The following is a 24,253-nucleotide window of genomic DNA, read 5'->3' on the forward strand; positions in this document are numbered from 1 at the left end:
CCTAATGAGACATCTGGCTTTTTGCCTGCATGTTGATGTCAAGCACTGAAACAGCTGGCAACACACACACACACATGCTCACACACACTCACACGCACAAGCAAAAGCAAAACTTAAGGATGTGTTAAAAGGAGAATTAGACTGGCACCATATATTTCAAATGCAATATATTATGCATACATGAGTGTGTGTACAAAAATCTTCACCACGTTCATAAATTAGATATAGGACTGTGTGTGTGTGTGTGTGTGTGTGTGTGTGTGTGTGTGTGTGTGTGTGTGTGTGTGTGTGTGTGTGTGTGTGTGTGTGTGTGTGTGTGTGTGTGTGTGTGAGAGAGAGAGAGTGCAAAGAAGGGAGGGGGTTAACACAGATGGCTGTGGCCTGAGGCATCTGAGGTACTGCAGCAAGATCATGAAGACTGCAAAACACACATCTGTGTGCGTGTGTGCGCACTTAGAAACCTTTACTGTAAAGAAGGCAATGGTTCATCACAAATAAATGGAACTCAATGGGTGACGGAAAGTCCACCTTTTTTTGCAAACTAATAAAATCATAAATTCATCAAATTAGAAATCAGTTCAGGAAATTATTACATGTTTACCTGTACACCAAAAAGGGTGATTTTAATATCAGGCCTCCAGTTTACCACAAGGTGTCAGCACCAAAGCAATATTTCTCAATCATAAGCAACATGTATGTTTTTTCCTCACCAAGTCTGCCACTGGCAATGAGAGCATTCGTAAAAAGTGAGCATTTATCTAATATCTAATTTTGTTCAATTTCCTCAATTTTATTATTATTTGATCATTTTATTTCAGTGTTTGCATGAAATTAAATCATATGGATTCAGATACATTTTATTAATCCATTTATTTCTGTATCCAGATGATTTTGTTTTGTGCAACCGCTTAACAAAATAAAAATGAGTAAATTCAACCCGTGATTTTTTTCAGTGTAGTTGCGTGTGAGGTTGATGTGTAACTTTCACACATAAAACATACATGAGTCCATTTCTACTGTGACCTTTCAACGGCTGTCACCATCCGACAGCTTGCCCCTGTCACGTGCACGCGCACACACAATAAAACATGTGGTTTGCTTTGGAACCCTCCCGCCTGCGCTTTTTCAATCTTCTCTACATTTCCCTCCTTTATGCCATTTTTCTCCATTCCCAGCTGCATTCTTCTCTTCCTTTTGTCTTTCCCTCTACCTCCCACTCCCCTATTTACGCCCTCCCTCACCCTCCTCTCCTACATGTCTGAACTCTTGACAGGTGTGTAATTGAATGATTAATGACCAACAGAGTAGCCCCTGTACACACACACACACACACACACACACACACACACACACACACACACACACACACACACACACACACACACACACACACACACACACACACATGCACATTTGTATGCCCTCAGACATCGGCCATGCACACATTTGTTTGTTATCAAACAGGCTATTGCTAAGCGTAAACCAATGGCGGAACATCATTGGCAATTAGTGTTTCTGCACAATCAGTGAAATATAGTACTAATATGTATTTTTGTTTTCTTTTTTGTTTTCTTTTTTACATTTGTTTACAAGTTTCAGGTTCAGTCAGTTCTATACCTATTCCTAAATATTTTCTTCTAGATTTTATCGCAATTGCAGCCACATTGTAAAAAACATCGTCTTGAATTTAAAACAAAAAAATATATTTTATTTCTGCACGTCCTTTGTGAATTAGATGCTTTCTTTTTGCTATCATTTAGTGAATTTGGCCCTGAGTGAGGACAGTGTGTAAGGCAGGGACAATGAAAAATGAAAAGTATAGGGGCACTGAGGTCAGGACCTTGGAAGCAGGGAGAACAGTCATTTCCTGTTGACCTCAGTTTGAACTGTAACCCTTGAACCCCCCTGCTGCTTCAGGCCCTGCTGGGGGGCAGGGTGAGGTCCAAGGGGGGTATTCAGGTTTGAGGGGTGAATGCATGTTTCTTTATGAGAGGAATAAGTGAGGATGTATGATGCTAGTGGGGCTTGATCTACATCTTTTGTTATTGACGGCTTATGTCTGTCTTCTCTTCCACCTTGCTTGTGTCAACAAAAAAACAATGACTTAGTGTTATTGTTTATTTTCACACTTGGTCGGTGGACAGGGGCTGCAGAGACCTAATTATATGAAAACAAACAGTAAAAGTCACTTTTCCTTTGGGTTGTGGTTCATACTACATCATTACATATCGCAAAATAAGTGCGCCGTGGTGATCTAAATGGATGTACTATAAGAATGGAAGCAAGAGCAACCTTTTGGGGATTCATCCATTTTGTGTCATGGTTTTTTTATTTTGTTCAGGGTCTCGTGGGGTAGAAGCCGAACCCAGCTGAATAATGTGGCGACCATGATGAGCTCATCATCCACCTCACATACATGTCAAGAATAAGTGGAGATCCAAATCTGTGTCTTTTTAGTATTTATAGTTTTAACAGTAACTCAGATTAGAAAATACTACTTACATCGCAATCAATTGTGTGAGTGGTTGTTTTGGCAGGTCAGTGAGCTGTGTATATTTAGGGTAAATTGCAAAATTGATTTTGCAATTATAATAACAGTTTCTACAGGTACATGAATATTTGTTTAGCTATGAAAAGAATGATGACTTCATTTTTAATAATATACAGAGCTCCAAAAGTGTTCGTGCAGTGTTTACAATTTAGAGCAGTTGTGCATTTGAGAATTCTTTGCTTGCTTTTGGGGATATTAACAGTAAATTATTTTATCGTGAAACTTAATAATATACTTTGCATGTATTGGTTTTATGATTTGATATTTGGTTTTACTTCATTATAATTAAAGTTCACTTTATTGAATGCAGCTTTTTTTAATCTACATTATTAGTTTTTTAAATTGCTTGGTTGTTTAAACACAGCAGTTCCTTCATCCATCCATTGTGTCGTTTATCCTTGATGGAGTGTATTCGAGCTAATCCCAGCTAACTTTGGGCAAGAGGCGGAGGGAACACCGTTGCCAGCCAATTGCAGGGCACACACAGACAAACAACCATTTACACTCACACCTACAGGCAATCTCGTCTTCAATTAAAGGACCATGCATACATTGGGAATGTGGGAGGAAACTGCATGAAAGTATTTTCAACTATTAGGTACAACCAAATGAAAAAAAAAGAGACAGTGGATTAAATTGTCTTTAGGTTGAATAACTCAGAACACACTGAAAGATGACCCATCCACGTGTGGTACAAAAAACATTTTAATTCTTTGACCATATCATTCATTCAGAAATATTTCAATACAGTCCGAGCAGAGCAGAGTTGATAGGGAGCAGAATGTTTAAAGTCCTTTGGCTGCAGCTCCCGTCTCACTGCTGCGACACACAGCATGTATGCAAATGCTTAAAGAGCTTGTCTCATCAGTGTGTGTGTGTGTGTGTGTGTGTGTGTGTGTGTGTGTGTGTCTGTGTGTGTGTGTGTGTGTGTGTCTGTGCGCGCGTGCAACGGACACCTGTTGGCATATTAAGGAGGTCAGTGGTATGAGAGCGAGGCAGACTGGAAATCATTCATCGTGTTTTAGCTTCATGCTGAGGAAGAGCACTAAGATTTCAAACAAGCTTGTGTCAAACTGCAACTGCCATGAGTGGCTCACATAAATACAAAATAGAATAAGTAAAAACTCAAATCAGCCTTAAATAAAGTGTGGGAAGGGTGTTTGTATGTGGTTTTTTTTTTTTTTTTTTAATCTGGGCAGTCACTTGTGCAGGAAGACAGAGCTTGAAGGCATGGTCACACATAGACTCGAGTCCCATCCGGTAATGTCGTAACGTAAAATCATGTCCGGTGATAAATATTGGTCTTGTCTCTTCCAGTGGTCCAACAACACGTACAGTGGGATATGAAGGTTAAAGCATTGGTCTCATCCACGGGACACAGTGGAGATGATGGGAGCGGCGGAAGCACTTCTACTCGGAGAGAGGTATGGCTTAAACCAGTGTATGTGTTGTGTGTGCGAGAGCTACATTGAGGTCATTGTCTTTTGGTAGGGAATGTAAACTCAACTTGTTTTCTTTAAATAGTGTGTAGGAATCATCACACTCACAGAAACTCCCCCCCACAGCTAGTGTGCATGGATGTCCAGTCCTTGTGCAAGGAGGGGCTCTGTAGGATGCGCGTGTGGCGGCGGGTGAAGCAGCATGGCGGCGTGCGGGTGTGGGCCCGGGTAGGGGTGGAGGGAAGGTCCTGGGTGGGCTGGGTAGGCTGCTTGGGACAGCAGAGCACTGGAGTAGTCCCCCTGCAGTGATGGCATTCCTTGAAGACCTGCTTGAGGGGGTAGAGAGGGTATGTGGGTCACTATTGGAGGACGCCCACCACAAGGATGTTTCAAATCATTTTTACAATGTTTTCAGTTGTAATGGGGTGTTCAATGTTTTTAAATTATATTGCTAAGTTTGGTATTGAGAATAGCAACTCATGCAGGTATCATGTAGTCTGTTGCAAAATGTAAACTTTTTTTTTTTTTTGCAATTCTGTTACTGTACCCAGAGTTACTGCAACTACATTAGTATACAAACAAAATTGATTTTAATTTTTCCATTGTTAAGGATTCATTCAGTCATATTTTAAAAAATATGTTTTTCAGCTACTTGAAAATCATTGACAGGATATGTTTGTAGGTCTTTCCATTGGGTGGACTGTGGGTGTGTGCTTGCATACGTTCATGCGTGTGTGTGTGTGTGTGTGCGCATGTGTGTTCATGTGTGTGTGTGCGTACATGCGAGCATGCATGTGCATGCTTCAAAGCCCTTTACTATAAATCAGCCCCTTCCAAACTGTGACCAACGAAAAAGTCACTTAAACGTACACTTAATCTTTGAATCAAACATGCAGCATGTACTGTTTGACTGACACATCATTAAATAGAATGAAAAGCATTTAAAGAGGAAGTATGCAGGCATCCATTGAAAATGTAGGCTCTTAACTACAGTACACCAAGCTATGTACTAAATAATCCCTTTACCATAAATAATTTATTACAAAGTGGTGAGGAAAAGAGTTTTCAGCAGCAGACCGCAAAAGTGGCTACGGAGAATATTAAGACCACATTTTCAATTTTATCATCAACGCGTCTGTGATGGCGTAGTTAGTATACCTGCTGCTCGGAGGCTGAGGTGGGCTTGTCCATCAAGTCCGTAACCCCCAAGCGCTGCTCCCTCTGGGCTGTAGGGACCACCCTGACCTGCCAGACGATATAATATAAGCAACCTCAGTACACTGCCAAAAGGTTTTGTGGGCGGCCAACATTGGCTGACTTCAAAACACCAACCTGAGCGATTTGACTGGTCAATCATGGGCTGAACGATTCTCCTCCTGGCGTTGATGAACCTGAAACAAGAGAGTGCCGAGAGCATATAGGGGGTCCCCGTTAATGAAGAAAAAGTCTGACCGGGGGACTGTTAACCTTTTCCCTTTTACAACCACTTAACCCTTTCAGAGGCTGGAGTAAATCAACGTTAGGCCTTAGCCTGTATTGATCGCCCTATGATAATTGATTGATCTGCATAGATGGAGAACCGCCGTGTGCTTGTGTGCACGCGTGTGCGTGCGTGTGTCTACCTGTACGTACGTACGTGGTTCCACAAATAAATGAATGTTTGGAATGTGAATGTGGTTTGCCTGTTAAACACAAACATAGCCTTTGAAAGAAGCTCTTTATTGGATAACAGACCATATTTAGTGAGTCAAAATTCAAAATGAATACCACTTTCAGAATTATGTGTTTTTCCTTAGCCAAGCAGTGAAGAAAAGACACATTTATAATAAAAGCAAAGTTTTAATTGATTGGACAAAAACGATATAGTCAAATCTTGAGTGCCTTGTAAAGGGTTAATAGAAAATGGGGATGCTGTGAATAATTTGCATATTGTGTATTGATTTGCTATTCAGTTTTATGAGGTTGGAGTGAGTCGATTTTACTGCAGCGTCGCTCCTGTAACAAAATGCTTAGTAGGATGTTTCATCTCCATTTTAAATCGGCTTTATTTTTAGAATTCATTGCAGTCTCATAAAACGGCTGACTTTTATTTAATTCACCTTTACCAACAAAATCCTCTCAGTTGAGCTTTAAAAATCTAAAAAAAAAAAAAAGCGGACTAAACTGGTTTTATAGTTTATCACCCTGCGTTTGAATAATGCCACTTAATATATTTAAACTTGGCCAAGTGATTATTGATAAACCGCAGCGCTCAAATGGTGGTATTGATTGGCAGTACACTGACCAGTTGTTGACCTGTAAAATGGTCAGCCCCGTGTCCTGTGACAGCTGCTTCTTCTGCTCCTCTGATGGGTACGGGTGCTGAAAGAGGACACAAGCAAGTTCAAACAAAAAAAAAAAACAATACCACAAGGCAATTTTTTATTATTACCATTATTTAAAAATGTGAGTCAATTTCATTGTCTCTACAACAGGAGGCTCTGTGGGCTAGTTACTGGAGGTTTTAGATTATTTGCAGAAAGAAGAGCAGTATGGGAAATCTCAGGCTAATTACCACTGACTTGGAATCAGAATTAACATCTGCGCTCCTATTTTCAACCTTTCAAGTCCCTGTGTGTGTGTGGGTGTGCCACGCGCACCCCGCCTTCCACACACACACACACACACACACATATGCATCAACACACACACACACACACATTCGGAGGGAAGCAATATTTGACCTGCCTCATTTAGTCACTAATTACCAGCCTAACAACCTCGCTGACAATTACTCACCCCATTTATTTCACTTCCGCAATCATTCAGTTGCCAGCATATTCACATAATCACTTCATCCCCAGTTCTCCGTTTAATTTAACTGGCCTCCCTGATACACTCTCTAATATTTCTCGCCATGTCAGTAAAGCTGCACCTTTCGCCAATCGTCTTCTTATTGCTCAAGCTCCACTTCTTGGTGTTCACCATAGATTGAGCGATGATTAGCAGAAAAGGTCAAGCTAATGTCTCACCGTTAGATGCTGGAAGAGCCACGCTCTCATTATGTTTGTGGCCACTTTGGGGAAAATGCCTCTCTTCTTGTTGTTTCTTCTCTCTCTGTCAGACTCGTCCTCTTCTCCCGTGCTGGGGGAGGCCATTCCGGTGTCCAGACCATCGCCTGGAACGGGACAAAGCATTGTGTAAGCTGCTGCTGTGTAAAAACAAACTAATGCCAACAACCCTCGAACACTAAGAATTTGTGTAGCAGGGCACCTGTATCGCTACAATTGTCCCCTGTGCTGTGTGAGGGCAGACCACAGGTGCCCGGGGTTCCCAACGAGGGCGGCACATTCATCCGGCTCTCGTAACCATGATGCATTCTGTGGAGACAGAGGGAGAGAACAAGGGTGAAAAGAGTGAGTCATAAAACCTTGAGCCATTAGACAGACATATCTGGTTTTGCGTCATAGCTCACCTGTTCCGACAGACTGGTGCAGGATCCGTTAAAGTCCTCCATGTCGGACTTGGAGCCTCCCTCCCGTTCATCCAGGACCAAGTCCGTGGGCATTTTGCCCTTCAGGCAGGTGATGTAACGGTGGCAGAAATTATCACATAGGTCATGCACCTAGGAGAAAGAAGACATGATCATTTTCAGGTGAACATTTCACTTCATTTATGTTCTCGAGTGCCAGCCTTTGTTCGACTTCCTGGAGAAAACGCGGCTAAACACACACAAACAAGCTCGCCTATGCAGGCAATTATTTGGCGAGCCAAGCTACAAAGACTCGTGCCGCCCCGTTCGTCATCAAAATGTAACGCATAATAGCAGGTGCCCGTGGTGATTATCTCACTTGCGAAATCTGTGTTGTTCGGCGACATATAGAAAGATAGGTTACTGCTTGTTAGTCCCTTCTCTAGGCATTAGAGCCTTTTCCCTTTGGAATTTCTCAAGACGGTTGGGGAAGGGGGGGGAATTAGTCACAGCGAGTCACAGGTAGGTCATCATTTTTCGGTTACCAGTTTTAATCCCCCAAAAGGAGCGTTCAAGCAGTTGCTGCTGTCTACTAGTGTGGACTGAATGGGCGGCAATGACAGGGAGATGCCGCTATTTGGAGGGTAATGGCTCGCAACAACAGTGGGGAAAAAATTAATTGGTTAATTTGTGGAATGGTGAACCTATTTCAACATTTTGAATGATTGAATATGAAGTGAACAAATGAGTTAATCAAAAAACATTTTTGTCCTGATTGATCTGATTCATTGATTGGGCTCAATAAAAACAGTATTGGAACTGTTTGCATTATTTATGTATTTTAAAACAAAAATGTTTGCTCTCCACTTATCTTAAACGAACAATGGATCATCAACCAACCTTTTCTAACTCCAGTAAATGAAAGCGAAGAACTTGTATTGCTTGAATCATCTATGGAGAAAAGAAAGCTGATTATAGGTTCAACATATCATGACTACGTCTCCAAAAACATTTGACGTATCTTACCAAGTTGTCCAGTTCCGGATTGGAAGAAAATATTGGTTTCTCTGAACGAATCTGCAAAACAAAGCCTCAAAATTAGTCACGCTTTTTCTGTCATTGGCTCTCATAGCTGTCTCTCACCTGTTTAGCAAAAGCAGCAATGTCATCATTGAAGGATTCCGAGGAGCACACGTCGCTGTGACTTGTCATGCCAGGGAGGTGGGATGTGGCTGACAGGGAGGCGGAGTCTCGGGGAGAGCAGGTGGCAAGCTCACATTTTTCAAAAACTAAGGCCAGCAATGGGAACAATGGGTGACTGCGCACACACACAGGGGCAAACAGTTAACATACTTCACATAAACACAGTGACAGTTGACACACGGTGTGAACGCCAAACATTCACAAGAGGTTTAAGATGTCATTTTATAGCACAGAATTTCTGAACGTGACAGCTGTAAACGTCGTGCAGGCTGAATGTTAATGTGCTTCACGTGTTGGGAACGCACCCATAGATCTGGTCCTTGTGGTGTTTGAGGGAGTCGGGGATGGCGGCTCCGTACTGAGGGGTTGGAAGTGTTCTGACATCATCCCCGTACACCCCCATTGACATGCCCTCCGTCCCCGAGTAGTGCACCAGGTCTTCATACTAGCAGGCAAAAGAAGACAAATATGAGACACTCATGAACATTTAGCGTATTTTTATAGTAGTGGTAGAAAGGTTCTTTTTTTTAATTAAGGGCTTTTTTATTGAAATGCATACAGTGCAAAAGTCTAAGGCCACCACTCACTTTTTAAACTATACTGTCATCATAATAAAAGAGTAGAAGAGTAGAGGGTTCCATTCAATTTTGCGCATAAGGAAACTTGCTCTGTGTTACATATAAGAAATGAATGCACATTTTTCAGGGGAGGTCACGCTAATTGTCAATTTAACTTGAGAATGTTATTCTATTTTTGTGTGTTTTGCAAACAAGAAAATTGCATGTGGTTATTTAAACCTGTCAACAATACACATCAATAATATCTTGGAATGACAAATGTAGTCTATTCCTCTACTATGTAAATTATTATTTTAATGCCGTTTGTATTTGCTTGTACAAGACCGAAAGTGATTAGTCAATATTCAGGCATAGATATGGAAGTGTGGTACACGTTAAATCTGCCCTGTTTTCGTCTCAAACGTCATGTTGTCTATAAGAAAAATGTCTATCACAAACACAAACTACCATTCCAGGCAATGAGCAAAATAAAGCTTTATACTTTTTTTTTTAACAAATCAATAATATTTTTTTTCCATCCACTTAACAGGAAGGCAAACGCTGCACTAATAAAATCTAAGTTTACCAAAGAACTCATGCAATGAAATACCCGCTACTCTGTGTAACCCTCAGGAAGCCCCCAATAGACTTTTGAGAATGCGACGAGACAACAGAGAGGTTCAGGATCTAAAAAGTGAGGCTTTATAGCAGACTTGATTGGCCATGCAAAAACAGCCCTCATAACCCGCTGTGACTGCCTCACTGGGGTTTGAAATCATGCCCTGAAAATTTGTGGGAATTGTGTGTGCCCATCATAGACACACACACACACATTCTCACACAAAGCATCCCCTTAGCAGCACTTGCACATCAAGCATCATCAATATACCGTACATGTGCTCGGCTCCCTTGCTCCAGCCTCTCATCCTCCTTCTCTGCGTTAGTGAGCTCATTTGTGCTCCACTGCAGCTTCCCTCTCTAAGGCTGCACAGGTCAGCACATCTACTTTCCTTCCTGCTGGATTAAAGGGACTCCTGTCGTGGTCCCGTAGGGCACAACACCAACAGACAGCATCTGCTCCGTTGGCCTCAACACCTTCTTCTATACTTCAGTGTTATTTTAAACGCGCCGTAAAAGTTATGATCTGCTTCGTGTAGTTTATGTCTATGATGGATTATTCCCTGTGGCCGGCCACAAAGGTTATGATTTACCACAGAAGTGTGTGACTTTGCACACTGTGGTTGTAGCGGGTACAGCGAGGGCAGTGATCCCCTTACCTATATTAAAAAATATAGAACATTGCCTGTCCATCCATTATCTGTGCCACTAACCCTGCCAGCCAGTCGCAGGGCATTGACAATAGATGTTTTAAATAAATAAATAGACAGATAGATAAATAAATAGATAAATAGACAAATAAAAAATTGATAGACAAATAGACAAATAAATAAATAAATGGATAAATAGACAAATAAATAAATAAATATGCTAAGAGTCTTTTTTTTGTCGTCATCTGTAGCTGGCTCAAACAATAAAACAGACTATAACACTCACCAGCGACAACATATGTACATGTGTGGTAAAAAAAAATAAAAATACTGACGCTGTCAGAAACCGACTGATGACGGTGGTTTTTATAAATGTAGGCGTTTAGGACTGGATTGCATAATACACAGAGGTCTTTACAATATGTTGGTAATCTTAATCAGACCGCCAATATATTAGGAGCAGCTCTCTGTAGAATGCAAGAATTTTCAGTGTCACTTCAAACTACAAGCGCTGCAAGAAATGCATGTAAATTAATATATCTCTTGCAGTGTCAATCAAAACTGAGCTGGGTTGTTTTCAAGGGTAGACTTTTTGATAGCCCTTGAATTGGATCCTAGCAGATTATGCAACTGGTCATAATGGTAAATATGGCCTTAAATTCTTTTCGTGACCATTTCTGCAGGTTCCACATTTGCCATATTGCATGACTTCACCGGTCCATCTGGACGTCACCCAAAATAAAGTCCACTTTGGGAACCAGTGCACTGTCCTAAACGGCTGATCAAATTGGTTCGTTTCATCGTCCCATATGGCCACCGGGATCACAGAAAGCACCTGCTCTGAGGCCCTGGTCCGAGACACCTTCTAGTTTTATGGAGGTTGGCTATTAACACAATCACCGCTATCGGATTGCGCCTCTCTTTTACGCATGACCCCGATCGGGTTTCGGTGCGTCAAGCGGATCAAAGCGCAAAGCTCGAGATGACAAATTCCGTGAATTTCCCCCTTTTTAAGTCGCAGAGCTGACAAATGGGATACAAAAGGCAAGACAGCATTTTCATTGCGAGATGTAATTGTGTTATTTTAACAGATAATGGGGCTCTATAAGATTCAGCCGGCGGCGGATGGAATCCGCTGTAATTCTATCTCAGAGAACTTTGTTTTTATTCAACATGAACACTTTGTTTAGCTTAAACGCTTAAATAAAAGCAACTTATTTTGTTTGCTGCAAACAAAGAAGAAATTATGTGTCTATAAATTCTAAACTAGGAATGGCTTCTGGAATTGAAACGTTTTTACAATGATGTGCTTTTTCAGAAAAACAGCAATGCTTTGATGCATTTGCAATTACGTCGAATTTTGGGTGAACATTTTTGTCAACTTTTCAGGCGTTTTCATTCGGCTACTTCTCATTTTAAAAGTTGTTGAATAGTAATGCCTCGGAGTTAAACGAATGAACAATTATTGAAATTCATACATGTCAAGAATTCTAAAAGCTTCTTATGTTTCAGAAAATTAGGATGGGTTGTTCCAAAAGACAACAACAGAAGTTTTCAAAAATTATACAATTCTTTAAAAAAAAAAACACAGACTACCAATTTTTAAATTTCTACATAATAAAATGATTTTCTGAAGAAGTGGCAAAGGGACTAAAAATAAAGGTTGCTATTGGACTCTGGTGGTCATCTTGACCTTAACTAATGATGTTCAATGACAGCAAAACCAACAGCAGTTTACAAAGTAGCTCACACTTGCTTATAAAAAATTTTTGAATGTCCAGTGTGTGTGCGTGCGTGCATGCGTGTGTCCATCTCTAATTGCTCCCCTCCTCAGTGAGGTCTCAGCCTGCAGCCTCACTTCTCCTGCTCCATGCCTCTGAATCAGTGTAGCAAAAAAAGTGACCTACTTACCGAGTTGAACAGCCGCCCCGCTCTCCTCCTTTAATGACCCACACTATCTAACCCCTGTGTGCATTTCGCATAGTTGCTCAACCAACATTGTATTTTCACAAAGGGGAAAACATCCAACATAACCAACTGCATCCTCACAACCTTAAAAGTTCAACTATGGTTTGCTATCATAATGTTTTATCATAACACCCGAAAGCCAAATTTGTAGTTGCTTCGGTCAGCACACCTCAGGTTCACTGGGCCTTTAAATACTGTAGTAGGAATTACATTCTAATGAAGTTTTCACATGCAGCCATTTCCAATGTTGGTGCAGCTCACTGAACATGAGTAAATGAAATAAAAACACACACAGTAGTGAGTGAGAGCATGGACATACCCTCTTCTCCATGCGACTCGCCAGTCGGTCCTTCCCCAAGATGATGATGCACTGCCGGGCTACAGTCCAGCAGTCTCAGCCTCCGTGCCCTGGTAGAAATTGAACACACTTTTCAGTGTTTACAATGAGACATTCAGTAGCAGATCGTGTGCTTTGCAGTCACTGCATTTGCATTTTATAGCAGTTACGAAGAAAGATGGCATTTTGAGCTCGTAAATAAAGACATATAGCATCCAGAGGGGGTTCACAATGTGCACAGTGGCAATAAACGATTCTATAGCCTAAATGCTATAAAAGGCTACTACAGGAGAATGCACTAAAAATTATAGCAATATATTAAATATCCCACCTAAACGAAAATATCTCCTAGTAGTGTTCGAGTCGTGTTTTAAGTCCAGAGAGCAGCGGCTGCTTGTAGATCCTCGCCTCCGCCTGGTGCGCCTCTCGCTCCGGCTACAAGCGGATCGGGATGCTCGCTGCTGTCGGGAAGAAGGGAAGGGTCCAAAAGAGACGGGGAGCTTCCAAAGATAGTGTCCGCGCAGCGTGCGACGACAGGCTGCAAAATGTCACGGGTGGCAATGAGCGATTGTGTTTTCAGTCTCAAGAAGAGAGGAAGGAGGAGGAGGAGGAGGAGGAGGCGTGATGATGGTGGCGGTGTGCGGGAAGGTTTTGGAGGGTCAATACGCGACGGGGTCTCTTGCTCCCCCTCTCCTCCAATCCCTCCGCCTCTTCCTCTCCCTGGTTTACTCCTCCTGCTTATCACGCCAGAGAAGACCCCACACTCGTTTTCTTTTCTTTTTTTTTTAAATGGCGTCCTCTACAAAATAACTCCTTTCTTGTAAACCTTGCGCCATGACGCATGCTCACTTTAACATGAGAGATGCAGTTAAGATGCTTTAATTATTTTTCTTAATGAATGATGCATGCATCACATTAAAAAATGATGCAATCTGACATGTTTTTTGTGCTCGAGGGTCTTTAGTTTAAAGGCTAATTAAGGAGCTAATTGCGATAAAGGTTGCCGTGCATCGTATGTCATAAATAAAGTTAGAGTGTGCTCCGTGACGTGGAATTTAACGGCCGATAATAGCTTTCAAAGTGTTTTATTGTCCGCATATATTCTGAAGTGAACAGCCTTGTGACTCAGCCCAAAGTCGCCAGCTACTCCCCCCTTAATGGTGTGAATGTTTTATGTTCATTTAAAACAGGGAAAAAAAAAAAAAAGATCTCACCCACGTGGTTAAAAAATGGTCTTGTGTTGTTAATGACACGTCAGTAACATAATAATTATTCAAAACGTCCCTCTTTGCTGGGTCCCGCTGCGAGGGGCCAACAGGCTGCTGCACTTCAATCGGCGGCCCGTCCAGAAGCTCCATGGGCGGCACGGAGCTCGAGCGTGCATGTGGCCGCTTTTTGAGAACCCGAAAGGTTCTTAGCTCTGCATGGTGCTGGTTTTCCTGGGGGGGGTTGATCACAGCCCCCCGACCCCTCCTACACGGAGGTGATGAAAAGTTAACATTGAAGCAAAAGGATTAACCCAATCCCAATCTGCTCGAGGTTCGAGTGCGATGCGTTTGAAATTTCAAGGCACCTTCATGTTTTTCGTCCTGTCTTTCTATCTGTTCCTAGAAAATCGTTATTTCCAGTTTGAGTAACAATGTAGATCACTTTAATTAACATCTCAAGCACTCAAAAGTAAAGAGTATTTTTTTTTCCCCATCACATCCGTGCGTGTGGGACAACACTTCCTTTTACATGTTAATGAGACATTTGTTGAGAAGTTTGTGCTGAAAGTTAAAACGCGACACCAACGTCAATTTAAGTTGATGTTTCATCAATCAAATTAATGGTGTGAGAAACATTAAACAAATAACAGGTATTAGTTTATTCTGGACACTACGCCTATTTTTTGAGATTATTACTTCACATATGATAATGTTGCGGGCCACCCATGGTTTCCCTCAAATTTTCATTATGACTGTAAAAACATGCAAATGTATGAATAAAACAACCAGTTGATGGATAGTTTATAAATCATAAATCAATTCAAAGTTTGTTCAACCATTGTTTAATTTATTTTTAATAAAATGGGGTTTTGCTGACTGCTAAACCATGCAAATGTAACCATAAAACAACCAATTGATGGCTAGTTTATAAATCATGAATCAATTTAAAGTTTGTTCAACCTTTGTCGAATTTATCTTTTAAAAAATGGGGTTGGTTTAAAAAAATGCTTGCAATATCCTCAAACCAGTCAAAGTGAAAAGACCTTGCAATGGACAGCAACTTGATTTGCTTTAGTGGGCCACATAAAATAATGTAGCTGGCCAGATGTGGCACCCAGGCCTTGAGTTTGACACCTGCTCTTTAGTGTCACATGAGTGTTTATTCAACAATGTTGAATATTGTGGTTGCAGTTTGCAATGGTTGTAGTTTGCACTACATCAGATATGTTGCTAATAATTTGGTTCTATAGCTTGTTCAGTTGAGAAGGTGAAACTGTTACACCGTTTCAAAGTAGAAGTACAAAACAAACAAACAAATCCTTGGCATTGAATTGAGAAATGTTGACTTTGTAAAGGCGATAATATATATATTTGTGCGAGTGTATATAACAATTTTGTGATCATGCAATAAACTTGAGGAAATGTGGTTATATGATGTGCTATAGTACTGAAAAAAATGATCTAAATTGCTTCCTCAATTAACATTTTTAACGAAGCTCTAAATGAAATGCGACTTATTTGAAGTTAACCAAAATAATTTGTGTTTGTCAGTGCTGTCAAGTTTCTTGACATTAATTCGTGCTTGCGTTTTGATGTCAGTTCATTGCAATTGAAATGATGGACTGTTAGGCTAGTGTTGCTAAATATCATAACGATTTCAAACTCCTTTTTGAGCATGTGTCATCGTAGACAGTTACTAAATACAGCCTATGAAGCTCCACGGTAAAAGTGTTGAAGTCACACTGAAAGTGTGAAAATAAGAGAAAATAGTTTGTGTGTGTGTGTGTGCGTGCCTGCATGTGTGCACATGTGATGAATGCTAATACAAGAATTAATGTATTTCATTTGATCCTGGATGTAATGATAAGATTTCAACCTGTGTTGACATCGTTACTGAGAGGATATTATTGTGCCGTCTGACTCAGTTGACAGAAATCAAGAGATGTGAAGGCAAAGCCAAGCAGCTCAAGAAATGTGTGTTTAGTCTTAGGAGACTGAGCAACAGAAGAGCTAGCCTGCAAGGCCACCCAGCCTACTTGACTTGGGTGACTCGGCCATTAAGAAAATATGGCTGCCGTGACCTTTGGAAAACCTTGCACGAGTACCCAGAACATCAGAGAACTGTGACCCTCCACCACGTGCATGAGTGGGAGTAGAGGTGAGTGCAGAAAGAGAAGATGAGGGGAAAAAGTTAAGGCGGGGGGCAGGGGGGGTTACACAGAGTGCATTTTTATGAGCCTGCGCCTCTCTAGTTTCTGGGTCATCTGGCTGCACGGGCATAAATTTGGAGGCCCTACTTTGCTTGGCCTTCCACGTTTTCCGCACTCTTATCCAGGGCGGCTTGTTTGCAAACTTTTCCTCCAGAGTTGGCTTTGCTCCTTACGATGTAAGCCATTTCTCTTTCTTTATTTCTCCACTTTTTGGAGTATTGACCTTCTCCTCCACCATCTTTCCTTGCAGTCCCCCTCTCCATCTCTTTTTGTTTATAGTAAGGCAACACTACTTCTCTCCCTTCTGTTATTTTCTTCATCTCCCAGCCCGCATCCCTGCCCGCCCGCTTATAGATGGAGATTAACTGGGGAGTGCAGCACCATCCGTCCTCATGACTGTTTGTTGTTAAGGAGATGGATGAAGGTTCCTTCTGCCAGCCCCACGCAGCCGCAATTACACCAGCCGCCATGATGGATGGCGGCGAGGGAAAGGGCGGAGGGAGAGGAGGAGATGGAGAGCGGCTGATAGAGAGAGGGGCATCTATCACGCCCCTTAATCTACCTGTCAGTGCACAGGCATGAGCGAGTGGAGGGGGTCGGCTTTACCCCGACTGCTGCTCTGAGGTGTGTTTCTTCTCCGTTACTCGATTTGTTCCGACTCATTTTCGAAGACTCAAGGCTAAAAGGACTCAACTTATTAAATGTCTCTATGTGTAGAGGCAGTATTCATATACATTATGGAACACAAATTAATAGTTACGTCTACAGTTTTTACTGGCTTTATATGCATGATTGTAGTGGAACTGTATATGAGAGGTATTTCAAATATTTAAATGAAATTCACATTTACATTCAAAATCAATATGTGGCTTGCACAGACAACAGGCAGGTAAAGCGCTATACCATCTGTGAGGTCATTTTAAACATACTGAAAGGAAGTTCCGGACCCTTGGAGACCCCACAAAATAGAAAATGGATGGATGTCTTATATTTACACACTGACGATTCATTATTGCACAAGCTTAATGACAGCCAATAGGAGTGGAATATGCAGTGTTGGTCAACACCGCTGTAGAGTGCAACCGCTATAATAAACCTCCGTTAAATCAATATCTCACTGGCAGTATCAATCATAAATTACCATTTTTTAAACAGCTCTAAGTGTAATTTTTTTGTAAATTATCCACTCACACATTTGCACCTGAGCAGTTTTATTCTCATACCTGTTGATGCCATCAAAGAAACTGCCGGCGATGAACTACAGTGGAAAAAATCTACATACAAATTATTGCCACAATGCTACAGAAACATTATGAAAAGCAATCAGGGGTCGCCTGCCCTCTGCTCCTCCACCCCCTCTCATCCTCATCTTCCTCCCTCATACCGCCTCATCTGTCCAGAGGAGTGAGAGATGGGATGGAGGGATTAATACTCTTCCGCCCAGCCAGCCCTGGGAATGATAGATGGACAGATCCAGGAAGGGAACAGAGGAGGACAGGAAGATTAAAGGAGAGAAGTCTGAAGGTTCATAAATTCAAAGTCGGGGACCTGGCCCACATCACGCACTAATAAGATCTGCAAGGAATCCATGATGTTGGAAAAAGGAGACAAAGGAGAAGAGAGAGAGATGGGGAGCAGTATAATAGCATTAGATATAATCTAATCATGGCAATAAGATGTGAATGGATAGCGGTGATTATGTAGAAGAGAGACGGTGGCGCCTTGATGAAGCTTGGAGGTGTGAGGAGAGAACATCGGGCCTGGCCTTTTGCCTCCCAAAAAATATTGCACTGCACCTTTGTTACACTTTTTGTTTATTTCAGGTTTCCTCATTCCAATCAAGAGTGGCTTTACACATAAGTGCTGCTGTGCACTTGTTGGTAGATGCACATAGTACATATTAGTTTTATATTATGGCAAGGGGGGGGGGGGTCAATGCGATGTTAAGCATCCACTGTAAGTGAATAAAGTGCAGTTGTGCGGACGTGACCTGACTCAGATGACATAAAGTGCTCGGTCACCGCCCTCCTCTCATCTAGGACCCCGCATGCTTCCCCCACTTCTAACCCCCGAGTCCACCGGGGCACATTTTTCATGGCCCAGCTGTCGGTGGGCCGTGATTGGTTGGCTCGGCAGACAGATAGCCGATAGGCTCTGATTAATAGTTGAGGCCCAAGAACTTCCTCATTGATCAACGGGACAGGCTGGAGGAGGAGGAGGAGGAAGGCTATGGTGGAAAGAGAAAAAGCATGCCTGTCGCTCTGCAAGTGCTGGCTGATAACCCGTGTCTGATAGCGTGCGTGTGCGTGTGTGCGTGCGTGTGTGCGTGTGTGTGCATGTGTGTGTGTGTGTATGTGCTTATTTACAAGTATAGATTAAGAGAAGTAAGAAACAGAATAAAATGGGAAAGTTGCTGATGTATTAAATTTTCGTCTGTCTTACATTGTGGTCAGGTGCCTGATAGCAGCTGGATATGAATAGGAGAGGAGCTGATCACACTCATCAGACACGCGCATGAAAGGACGACTTGACTATCTAATTTTCTTTGGCTTTCACTTGAAATACTAATTATTGTTTTTGTCAGGCATGATTGACAGAGCATGTTTTACTGTATCTTGGATTGTGTGTGCGTGCGTGCGTGCGTGCGTGCATGCGTGTTTGTGTGTGTCTATCTGTCCCTCCTGCTGCTCTGTCCAGCCTCCAGTTGATTGATGATCTCCGCTCCCACAGGGTCAGAAGGGTCGTGACCTCCCACTTTTGACCCCCTGCTGAGAGGGTTTTTCTCTCTCTCTCTGTCTCTCTCTCTCTCTCTCTCTCTCTCTCTCTGTCTCTCTCTCTCTCTCACACACACGCACACACACGCACACACACACACACACACACACACAGAAATGCACGCAAAAAACAGATGGCCTTATGACAACTGGCAGTCCTTCACCTTTCCCAGAGGAAAACTGCACATCCCAACATATATAGATAGATACAGTCATTTTAAAATAATTGTTAAATCATTACATCACTGACTTTGATACCTTATACACATATACGTACATACATATTCAAATACAGTAATCAAACGTTCATTGGAATTGGGCTTATGAAACCATATGATCAAACTGAGCTGCAATCGGATTACATTTTTTCAAGAGTTTCAACCACCCCATGGATATATATATATATATATATATATATATATATATATATATATATATATATATATATATATATATATATATCAGGGACGAGTGGTCAGAGGAGATGAAATGGGGGGAAAAAAAATCTATTGTTTTTGTTATAAAGTCATTTTCCTTTTAATTTCAAAAGTTTTGTATCATTTTGAACCAAAATCGCTGAATTTTTATAGTTATTTTAAAACCGAAGACGAAGTGTTGGCTCGTAAGTGAACGATTCGTTCAAAAAGAACGAATCTTTTATTTGAACGAAAGTGAACGAATCACTTCCTAAAGTGACTCGTTCTTTTTTCAGTTCATATGACTTCAACCAGTAGGTGTCGGTAATGCCCATTGAAGCTGGTGCCGCCTCGCCGTAAAACAAAACGAAGAAGAAAATGACGTCACTTCCCGTTCACGAACGAGTCGTGAATTGCATTTCCCGTTCGACAACTGGATGGATCTGTGAGTGAGTGAGTGAGTGAGTGAGTGAGTGAGTGAGTGAGTGATTTGCATTTCCAGTTCATCGCGAGAACGGATCAGTGAGGGAACGAATCCGGACTTTCCCGTTCGCGAACGAGTCAACGAATGAACTGCCTTCCTTCCCCCCGTGCATCAACGGATCAGTCAGTGAAGGTGTTGCGTCTCCCTCCTGGCGTGAACTACGTAAACCAGAATGTCGATTTACAATTTGCCAAGGAAAGAAAGAACCACTCACTGAAACACCACTTCTTTTATGCACGTTTTCTCCAAGCTAACGGCTAACTTTATTGCATAAAGGGATGCGCCGTTATGCAACAACGGGGAGATTATGCTTCTCTTTGGGTAACCTTGATTAGATAACGTGTATGCATATATACGCCTAAATATTGTTATTCAATATATCTACTGCAATTTCACATTGGATTGCTGGTTTGAAATTTACTTTTAATATTATTATTATTTAATATTTGTTATTGTACTATTTGTGCCCTGCGATTGGCTGGCAACCGGTTCAGGGTGTCCCCCGCCTACTGCCCGATGACGGCTGGGATAGGCTCCAGCACACCCGCGACCCCCGGGGGACTAAGCGGTGCAGAAAATGGATGGATGGATTATTATTATTATTGTTATTAAATAAACATTTATGTCAAAACTTGTCTGGTGTTTTATTCCTTGTTTTTATATTCGCCAATTAAAACATAAAAATCTGACATTTGGTTAACTGCTTTATATGACAATCTGTGTTTTACGTTGTTATATGAGTTGGTGTCCCCCTTTTATTCAAACACAAACACATTCGTTATAATAACACCATCAACTACAATCCAACAAATACAAAATTAAAACATCAATGTCGGCATAACGTGTGTCGGCTGGCATAGCAGCAACGCCGTCTGTCACTCACTCGTAAATCTTCGCGAACGAACATGAAAATGGCGGTGTACCTAATAGTGTCCGAATGACGTCACAGATCAAACAGCCAATCAGAAAGTGGGGGTGAGGGCGGGTGTGGCACTTTTCACTTTCATTTAAGCTTTGACCATGATCTTTCCCTAATGAAGTGGCCTGTTATTAGGTACACTTGAAAATGGCAGTGTACCTAATAGAGTGTCTGAATGACGTCACAGATCAAACAGCCAATCAGAAAGTGGGGGTGAGGGCGGGTGTGGCACTTTTCACTTAAACCAGGGGTGTCGACCTCCAGTCCTCGAGGGGCCGCGTTCCAATATGTTTTCCAAGTTACCCTCGTTAAGCGCACCTGCGTGAAAAGTTTTAGCTCCTTTCACGTTCTGCAGGAGCTAAAACTTTTCACGCAGGTGCACTTAACGAGGGAATCCTAGAAAACATGTTGGAATGCGGCCCCAAGGACTAGAGCTTGACACCTGTGACCTTTGACCATGATATTTCCCTAATAAAGTGGCCTGTTATTAGGTACACCTGAAAATGGCAGTGTACCTAATAGAGTGTCTGAATGACGTCACAGATCAAACAGCCAATCAGAAAGTGGGGGTGAGGGCGGGTGTGGCACTTTTCACTTAAACCAGGGGTGTCGACCTCCAGTCCTCGAGGGGCCGCGTTCCAATATGTTTTCCAAGTTACCCTCGTTAAGCGCACCTGCGTGAAAAGTTTTAGCTCCTTTCACGTTCTGCAGGAGCTAAAACTTTTCACGCAGGTGCACTTAACGAGGGAATCCTAGAAAACATGTTGGAATGCGGCCCCAAGGACTAGAGCTTGACACCTGTGACCTTTGACCATGATATTTCCCTAATAAAGTGGCCTGTTATTAGGTACACTTGAAAATGGCAGTGTACCTAATAGAGTGTCTGAATGACGTCACAGATCAAACAGCCAATCAGAAAGTGGGGGTGAGGGCGGGTGTGGCACTTTTCACTTAAACCAGGGGTGTCGACCTCCAGTCCTCGAGGGGCCGCGTTCCAATATGTTTTCCAAGTTACCCTCGTTAAGCGCACCTGCGTGAAAAGTTTTAGCTCCTTTCACGTTCTGCAGGAGCTAAAACTTTTCACGCAGGTGCACTTAACGAGGGAATCCTAGAAAACATGTTGGAATGCGGCCCCAAGGACTAGAGCTTGACACCTGTGACCTTTGAAGTGGCCTGTGATTAGGTACACCTCATGGACACTTCAATAGGTACACTACACGAGGTAAAAAAAAAAAAAGATACATTGGATTACTCCCTAAACTTGGGGGTGGGGCCACCTCATGTATTACACAAATACTTGCATTTGTTTGCATATGAATACGCATACAAAGCGAGGTTCCAATTCTAAAAGCTCATCCCAGGGAGCGAACCAAGTTCTTGCTGAGTAAGAGCCCGTGTCACTAACCAGTCGGCTATTTCAACCCGGCAGACCTTGGCCGTCTGCACTCTTTTGTACTAGTGATGTGCATTCCAGTTCTCGAAAACTGAATCTTTAGAATCGGTTCACTCAAGAGATCTAAACGCACATGCTCAGACCTGGGGTCGAACCAAGATCTTAGCGAGCAGCAGCCCGTGTCACTAACCAGTCGGCTGTTTAGACTTGGCAGCTCGCAGCGGTCTGCACTCTTTTGTACTAGTGATGTGCATTCCAGTTCTCGAAAACTGAATCTTTAGAATCGGTTCACTCAAGAGATCTAAAAGCACATGCTCAGACCTGGGATCGAACCAAGATCTTAGCGAGCAGCAGCCCGTGTCACTAACCAGTCGGCTGTTTAGACTTGGCAGCTCGCAGCGGTCTGCACTCTTTTGTACTAGTGATGTGCATTCCAGTTCTCTAAAATCTTTTGAATCGGTTCACTCAAAAGATCTAAAAGCACATTTAGGTATATGCTCACACTTGGGATCGAACCAAGCTCTTAGCGAGCAAGGGCCCGTGTGACTAACCAGTCGGCTATGTCAACCTGGCACCCCCTTGGCCATCTGCACTCTTTTGTACTAGTGATGTGCATTCCAGTACTCGTGAAATGAATCTTTAGAATCGGCTCACTCAAAAGATCTAAAAGCTCATTGAACTTCATGCTCACACCTGGGATCGAACCAAGTACATGCCGAGTAAGAGCTCGTGTCACTATCCAGTCGGCTACTTCGACCAGGTAGCCCTTGGCCGTCTGCACTCTTTTGTACTAGTGATGTGCAGTCCAGTTTTGAGTGAACTGAATCTTGAGAATCGGTTCACTCAAAAGATTTGTTCAAAAGAATCGTTCACTGAATCGTTCGCTACACTTTCTTATTTATTTATTCTTTTTTTTTTTTACCTCGTGTAGTGTACCTATTGAAGTGTCCATGAGGTGTACCTAATCAAAGGCCACTTCATTAGGGAAAAAGCTTAAGTGAAAGTGAAAAGTGCCACACCCGCCCTCACCCCCACCTCCTGATTGGCTGTTTGACCTGTGACGTCATTCGGACACTCCATTAGGTACACCGCCACTTCATTAGGGAAAACTCATGGTCAAAGCTTAAATGAAAGTGAAATATATATATATATAACAAATGCCACCTGTTGTTGAACCTAACCCTTAATTCGTAAATGTTAATAAATGTAATATTGCTACATACAAATACAGTGAACAGAGCAACAATTGTGTGGGTTTTTTTTTTGTCTGATCTAGATTTGTGGAACATGAATTGAACCAGGTAAATAAAAGCTCTCCTCTTCTTCCATAATGTAATGGCGAAAATGTTGTGGTCCATCGATCCCATCAATTGTATTTTGGTTTTATACAACAAAATGACCAGTTAATAGGAAATATTGATTTAAGGCACTGTTTTGTGTGAGTATTTAAATGGTTCATGAAGGGAACATTTCCAAGTAGGGAATGCTGGAAAATTGTGGGTCTCATCTAACTGTGGCTGGGTCAGCAGTTTATCCAGTTGCGTGTGTGTGCCTGGCATCGTTTTATAACTCAACAGTGACATCTGTTGGTTAAAGATTGTCCATACCAAGGACAGTGACAACATAGTGGTGCTTATTTCCATCTCTCGAAGAAATAGCGCCTCCCAAAGGGAGAAGAGAGAAACAAGGTGCAAGCAAAATATAAACAAAATGAATTGTAGTGTATTACACATGTTGTCATCATTGATCCAGCAAATTTGTGATCCGGTGATTGTCTTGTTTTGGAATTTGTAGCAGAAAAATGGCAGCAAGACATGTCAGCATCCTGTGTGGTGAGGCGAAACCCAAGTAAAGTATTAGAGATTACTTATGTTGATATGATAGAACATATCTTTTGAGGGAAGGGTATTTTTGGGTATTATAGTGTTATTATTTTTAATGAATCAACATTGAAAAAATCAAAACACTCTACACACTGTCACTTCATGTTAATTGGTACAAATAACATTTTTCCAAAGTCCCGACTCAATGTTTGAATGATGAACAGAATAAAATACTGAGAGGCTGTATGAGAA

General features: G+C 42.0%; 1 protein-coding gene and 1 long non-coding RNA gene across 2 annotated transcripts; one reads left to right on the top strand and one right to left on the bottom strand.

The window, feature by feature from the left end:
- Nucleotides 1-3,238: 3,238 nt before the first annotated feature.
- meis3 (myeloid ecotropic viral integration site 3) lies at nt 3,239-13,471 on the bottom strand. The gene is given in 14 exon segments (XM_037268165.1): nt 3,239-4,316; nt 5,149-5,235; nt 5,323-5,381; nt 6,275-6,351; nt 7,002-7,147; nt 7,243-7,310; nt 7,312-7,349; nt 7,445-7,594; nt 8,342-8,392; nt 8,468-8,518; nt 8,585-8,759; nt 8,950-9,089; nt 12,757-12,845; nt 13,106-13,471. Coding segments are annotated over 13 exon segments (1,254 nt in total). The 5' UTR covers nt 12,769-12,845; nt 13,106-13,471; the 3' UTR covers nt 3,239-4,116.
- LOC119132698 lies at nt 3,867-8,108 on the top strand. Its single transcript, XR_005099928.1, has 3 exons — nt 3,867-3,975; nt 7,094-7,385; nt 7,457-8,108. It is a non-coding gene; the product is annotated as an uncharacterized LOC119132698 (long non-coding RNA).
- Nucleotides 13,472-24,253: the final 10,782 nt, after the last annotated feature.

This window comes from Syngnathus acus, chromosome 13 (assembly GCF_901709675.1).
Source record: "Syngnathus acus chromosome 13, fSynAcu1.2, whole genome shotgun sequence".
Classification (NCBI taxonomy): Eukaryota; Metazoa; Chordata; class Actinopteri; order Syngnathiformes; family Syngnathidae; genus Syngnathus; species Syngnathus acus.